Source organism: Echinops telfairi, unplaced genomic scaffold (assembly GCF_000313985.2).
Source record: "Echinops telfairi isolate 266 unplaced genomic scaffold, ASM31398v2 ScPeMD7_2;HRSCAF=8, whole genome shotgun sequence".
In the NCBI taxonomy this organism is placed as follows: Eukaryota; Metazoa; Chordata; class Mammalia; order Afrosoricida; family Tenrecidae; genus Echinops; species Echinops telfairi.
Window position 1 is genome coordinate 24,839,651 of NW_022103898.1, and position 6,819 is coordinate 24,846,469.

The 6,819-nt window shown below is 34.7% G+C and overlaps 2 protein-coding genes across 2 annotated transcripts in view; one reads left to right on the forward strand and one right to left on the reverse strand.

Moving 5' to 3' along the window:
• Positions 1 to 592: 592 nt before the first annotated feature.
• On the forward strand, positions 593 to 1,788 carry PMCH (pro-melanin concentrating hormone). The gene is made up of 3 exons (XM_004700351.2): positions 593 to 838; positions 1,203 to 1,401; positions 1,696 to 1,788. Exons 1-3 carry the CDS (start codon positions 593 to 595, stop codon positions 1,743 to 1,745), a joined length of 495 nt encoding a protein of 164 aa, XP_004700408.1. The 3' UTR covers positions 1,746 to 1,788.
• Positions 1,789 to 1,905: 117 nt separating this feature from the next.
• The window catches only part of LOC101644964 (PARP1 binding protein), an 82,705-nt gene continuing 77,791 nt past the window's right edge, over positions 1,906 to 6,819 (reverse strand). The window contains exons 10-11 of the mRNA XM_004700352.2: positions 2,945 to 3,083; positions 1,906 to 2,498 (exon numbers count right to left, since the gene is read on the reverse strand). Coding sequence (XP_004700409.1) covers positions 2,158 to 2,498; positions 2,945 to 3,083 — 480 coding nt within the window. The 3' untranslated portion in view covers positions 1,906 to 2,157. The remainder of the gene's footprint in view (positions 2,499 to 2,944; positions 3,084 to 6,819) is intronic.

A 6,819-nucleotide genomic window follows, 5' to 3' on the forward strand; every position in this document is an offset into this window, starting at 1 on the left:
ACCTGACAGTTAGGGTTTGCAAACAGCATGACTTACCTTTTTTCCCAAACAACAAGCATCTGTACTTTGATCTCCAAAGGCTGTATCAAGTATTTAAGAAAGAAAATCCTTTTTGAATATTATTTCAAGTTAATCATGATTAAAAATACGTAAAACTTTTATCCTTACCATCCTAGAGTGGAATAATTTAGTTTTAATACATTACTTAATCCAAAGTGTACGGAAGGAATAATAAGAGCATAAAGAAAGTCTGATGTCCTGTGGTCTTTCTTAATAACAACTCATTTTCAAGAGTCTAATCTACTCAACAGAAAGCAGTCTACCACGATCTTAATCAGATTCTAGGAAATTCATATTCAAGAATAAACAATATGCCACTAACACCAAAACAATGTAGGTATTAGTGGCTTTACAAAAGGTTAGCCTCTACCTGATGAGTCATTTCTAAAATGAGGAAAATATAAGACTTTGAAGTGCTATCCATTCAAACTGGAAATATATATAAAGGTGGAAAACAGCAGTAAAGCATGCTCACTGAGAAATTCTTCTTGGTTTAATACATCTTTGACTCTATGCAAACATCAAACTAAGAATGGCTAAAATGAGTCTTTCATCCTACATGTTAATACTAACCTTTTCTTTGTTTTCTCAAGGTGTTTTACTTTCAGCAAAGCCCATAAGAAACGTAGAAGATGACATGGTCTTTAGCACATTCAGACTGGGGAAAGCCTTACAGAAGGAAGATGCTGCAGAGAAGTCCGTTATTGCTCCTTCCTTGGAACAATATAAAAGCGACGAGAATGGTTTCATGGATGAAGAGGAAAACAGAAATTCAAAGGTAAGAGGAATTCTGATTTGTTCTTTATTACAACGGAAATTTAAATATTTGTAAATTCTCTGAAAAGTAAAATGGATAGTTTTCATTTTAGAAACAGAAGTATATGCAAATAGTCATATAATGTACATGAGAACAACTCATGCCATTTTCTACATAGCTGGTGGTTCGTCCATCAAAGAGAAGAATATCTCTTAATATTTTAAGAGGATATTTTGCTGCCCTAACAAACTTACATCTAAGGTATTAAGGAATCCAAAACAGTGAAGAGCACCTTAGAACTGATACAATAAGAATATGACACAATTGTAATGATGTTCCATTCTCAATAAGACAGCTAAAACACAAATCAACCTTTTCGTTACAGAATGCAGGCTCCAAACACAATTTCTTAAACCACGGTCTGCCACTGAATTTGGCTATAAAACCTTATCTTGCACTGAAAGGATCTGTAGCTTTTCCAGCTGAGAATGGAGTTCAGAATACTGAAACACCACAGGAAAAGAGAGAAATTGGGGATGAAGAAAACTCAGCTAAATTTCCTATAGGAAGGCGGGATTTTGACAGTGAGTAGTCTTTTAGAATTCAATTTTTGCAACTTAATTCCATAAAATAAAACTCTTGGTTGAACTGAATTTGGATCCAATGATAACAAAATTTTAAAAAGACCATGGTTCAATTAAAGTCCATTTAAAGTGAACAACAACAAAAAGAAGTAAAAGAATAAAAATTAGTTTTGGTCATTTTTACTTACTCAAAATTAGCTCTACTAGGTCCATTTTTTTATTTCTAAATATTTTTGTGTGGTGATAATAATGCATTTCTTACAATTTTTTTCATTGCTTTTCTTTTTACTTCAGTGCTCAGGTGTATGCTGGGAAGAGTCTACCGACCTTGTTGGCAAGTCTGATACTTGTCGGGCCACATCATCGTTTCAGAAGAAGACAAAATCATTTAATTGCCCATTAAGGAAAAAGCCCTTAATGCTACTGTGATTTTATTGTTTTTATGTTATTGTTTAAAACGTCTGTTCTAAAAGAAATTATTAAGATGTTAGTAATGTACAATGATATGCTTTTTCCTTGAATTATTAAACTTCTTGAAACTTCTGCAAGATTATGACTTATTAGTTGTTTTTTTAATCATTTTATTAGGGGTTCATACAACTCTTATCACAATCCATACTTTTTAACAAATTAGCATGATACCTTAAACACACTTCAGATCAATACAATAAAGCCATGGGTAAATTGCACCTTGAACCTTTTAGAAACCAAGGGTATGTCCTTGGTGAGTGGGTTTTATATAGTTAGAAGACAAATTCACAGTCTGAAAAATTGAGTTAATTTTGTCTGGCCACTAATCAATTTGACCTTAGTGGTACATTTGTTGCCTTTTACTTTTCGAGCTAATTTGACATCCAACTTTTTCTGTGAATCCTTTGATGTCTTAGGTATCTTAGTATCTTTCTGTTCAAGCTGTTCATTTCCATTATCACAAAAAATATTTTCACCATCCAAATCCAACTGTTTTCTTTTTGAGTTCTTATTTCCTGTCCGCGTACTTGATTTTCTTGATATGTTTTTATTTTTACTTCTGTCCTGATGAACATTTCCAGAACTTGTTCCAATTGTTAGTCTTCCAGCAGATATTTTTACACCTTCTGTTATGTAAGATGAAAAAGGGAAAGGATTATATAATATCAAAAATATTACTTTAAAAATTTTTATAATACACATTGAAATAGTGAAAGCATAGGCAAAATTTATGATTTATAATAAAAATCATATAATTGATAACATAACTTATGCTATAAATTATATGACTAACAAATGAGGCTATCACCTTATTTCTCATTTTACCATACCATCTCTCACTCCTACCAAAAAATATAACATTAAGTTAAACAAAAGCTAAAAATTATTTTCAAATATATTTAGTTACATCAAACCATTTCCAATCCTTTCCATAAATCTTCCATAAAACCTTCCATATATTTAGCTTTTTAAATATACTCATATCTTTAAAAAAAGTAAACATTTACATATTAGTTAAAATTGGGAGACTGGAATTAAATTGTTATCTAATTGTTCAAATAAGGTCAATTACCAGAAGAGTCATTTTCCATTAGAAGCACACACAAAGGGTCTGATGCCGAATTAACACTATTCCATTTATACTTGCTTATCATGCAGTCATCTTTGTAAGTACAAGCAAACTGGGACCTAATTAAGGTTTGCTTTACCTGCTAAAAGAAAGAAAAACATACTTATTCTTTATTTTTATTTCTTTTCCATTTAATCAAAGTATAAAAATACCCCCTTAAAAATTCTGTTATCACCAAAAACTTTTAACCCTTGATATTTCATAGCTTGCAAGCCTTTTATTTCACGGCTATAGCTAATAGTTTGGTTCTCCATAATAATGTCAGTTTCATGTATATTTTTAACACTTTGGGGGACAGCTATAAAAAGTAGAAAGCAAATGTTTTGAGAATGATGATGGCAAGAAATGTACAACTGTGCTTGACACAATGGATGGATGTATGGTTGTGATGAGTTGTACGAGCTCCCAATAAAATGATTTAAAAAAACAAACTCACTTCAAAGTAGCCAAGATTTAGGTCTTTGAAAAGACACGAATTCAACTTTTTATAGCTGTCCCCCAAAGTGTTAAAAATATACATGAAACTGACATTGTTGTGGAGAACCAAAATGTTAGCCAAAGCCGTAGGAGAAAATGCTTGCAAGCTATGAAATATCAAGGGTTAAAAGTTTTTGGGTTTCCATGTGGCCAGGTACTACTATAGATGCCCTAAAATATAATCAAAAGGTTTAAGCAGCCCTTTCAAGATCTTACTAATTCTACAAATATAGAACTAAACAGTTGATAGCCATTAAAATAATTTTGTTACTAAAACAAACTCTACATATTAATCATACCATTACTATAATGGCAGCACCCATAGACTTTCAATCCTACCTATAAAATCATTGATACTATCTTTTTAAACTAAGTGTCTTTGATTTTATCAGAGTAAAAAAAAGTTGCTTTTACAGAGTTCTGAAGAGGATAATAAGAAGAGAAGGAACAGCTAAGGGAGGGCTAGGATCCCTCCTCTAGTGCCCAAATAATGATGGCATCTATGAGTAAAAAAAGATGTGCGTTTGAACAAGTATGGTGCTAGTGTAGAATACTGAACATACGCGGACTGCCAGAAAAGACAAACAAATCTGTCTTGGAAGAGTGCAACCAGAATGTTCCTGAGAGGCAAGGACGGCGAGACTTCCTCTCACATACACTCAAGAGAGATCAGGGCTGGAGAAGGGCATCATACCTGGCAAAGTAGTAGGGCAGTGAAAAAGAGGAAGGCCCTTAGAAAGATGGATTTGCACAGTGGGTGCAACATTGGGTTCAAACATAAGAACAATTGTGAGAATGACAAAGAACCGGGTGGTGTTTCATTCTGCTGTACACAGAGTGGCTATGAGTCAAAATTGACCTGATGGCACCTACCATCAACAACAATGAGTGAAATGAAGACACCTTAGCCTCTGACCTCTAGCCACCAAAAACCCTTTATCACTCCCACCCATAAAACACTTTAAATCAATATACAATCATTATATTCCTTAGTATAAAGGAGTGATAATGAACACAAATTTATTTAGAAAGAGGTATTTGAATTATTTTAATATTTATTCCAAGTAAAAGTCTTTCTTTCATAAATTCAGTCACAAAACAAGACCCATAGCCCTAGCAACTCAGCCAATTTCAGAAAACTAGAACTACAAAGCAATGAATGCACTAAGTATTAAGCACAAGTGCAGATGTAAAAGAAAAACAGTTTAACAGTGTTGTTTACTGTGAAAATAGTATTTGACAGCATATAAAAATGTAAGAACCACGTAGTTCTATAGTGATCTTGTAATAATTTCAAAATAAATAAGTGAATATAGTTTACTAGGGGGTTTTGTTTTTTCCCAAAGAGGTTTTCTTGTTAAAGACTATATATGGGCTTTTTCTTTCCCCAATCCTGTATAAAGCAAAGATCTCCTTGCATCAATTACCATTTATTAAAGTCCAGACTGTGTGGTAGAAATCTTGTGCACTAGAAGAGATTACTAGGAGGCTTCTAGGATTACTAGGACTTTGCTTTAAAAGTTGGCTGTTGGTACACAGCTGGAAGGAATAATAAACAAATTGGATAACAGAATCAAGATTGAAAAGATCTCACAAAGCTAGAACCATAAGTGGGAAATAATAAGATGAAATGAATGGGGATTAACAAAACCATGTATGTAAATTCAAAAGTATCAATTACAGATGTACAGGATGAGGAGAACCTGAATTTAAAACAACATATGAAAGAGTCTTAGAGATTTGAATTGGTGGAGCCAACAATGTGCTGTCCAACTAAACAAGCAAGTACAAAGAGATGTGATGTAGTAGGAAAAGCACCAGATTTTCAGTCAAGAGCCCCGGCTCCTCCTACTGACACTAACACTTAATAAAAAGATTGCCCTGGGCAAACCATTGCATTTGTCACTTGAAATGTTTTCTATCACAAATGAACAAATGGGAATAGTATTTACCTCACAGAATTGTCAGAACTAAATGAAACAAAAACGATAAATGGGTTATATTAAGCTTAATATCCAAGCATTTGTTTTTATTGAAGTGACACATGCGCATCAGAGGAAATTTAACAAAAAATATTTTCTTGATACTTTTTTAAAAAAATCATTTCATTGGGGGCTTTTACAACACTTATCATAATCCATATACATCATGTCAAGCACATTCATACATACGTTGTCATCGTCATTCTCGAAACATTTTCTTTCTACTTGAGCCCTTGGTATTAGCTCTTAATTTTTTCCCCTCCCTCCCTGCCACCCCTCCCTCATGAACCCTTGATAATTTATACATTATTATTATTTTGTTACGTCTTACACTATCCAACATCTCCCTTCACCCACTTTTCTGTTGTCCGTCCCCCAGGGAGGGAGTTATATGTAGATCTTTGTAATCGGTTCCCCCTTTCTACCTACCTTCCCCTCACCCTCCTGGTATCGCTACTCTCATTATTGGTCCTAAGGGGTTTATCTTATCTGTCCTGGATTCCTTCTGCTTCCAGCTCTTATCTGTATCACTGTACACCCCCTGATCTAGCCAGATTTGTAAGGTAGAATTTGGATCATGATAGTGGAGGGAGAGGAAGCATTAAAGAACTAGAGACAAGTTGTATGTTTCATCATTGCTACACTGCACCCTGACTGGCTCGTTTCCTCCCCGTGACCCTTCTGTATGGGGATGTGCAGTTGCATACAGATGGGCTTTGAACCCCAATCTTTCACAATGATATAATTTTTTGTTCTTTGATGCCTGATACCGGATCCCTTCGACACCTCATGCTCACACAGGCTGGGTGTGCTTCTTCCATGTGGGCTTTGTTGCTTCTGAGCTAGATGGCTGCTTGATTACATTCAAGCCTTTAAGTCCCCAGATGCTATATCTTTTGATAGCCGGGCACCATCAGCTCTCTTCACCACATTTCTTATGCACCTGCTTTGTCTTCAGCGATCTTGTTAGGAAGGTGAGCATCATGGAGGGCCAGTGTAATAAAACAAAGTGTTTTTGCATTGAGGAAGTACTTGAGTAGAGGCCCATTGTCCATCTGCTACCTTAATATTAAACCTATAAATATATGCAAATAGATCTATTTCCCCATCGTCATATATAGATATATTTACATATGCACATGTCTGTATTTAGACCTCCGTAAATACCCTGTGCCCCAGAGTTCTTTCCTCTATTTCCTTTGACTTCCTCTTGTCCCACCCTCATGCTCACCCTTCATTTGAGTTTAAGTAATTTCTCTCGGTTATATTGCCCTTGATCAAGCCCTACCAGGCCTCCTACACCCTCCTTGCCATCGGTTTTGGATCACTTGTTGTTCCCTTGTCCCTGGGTTTGTTAAC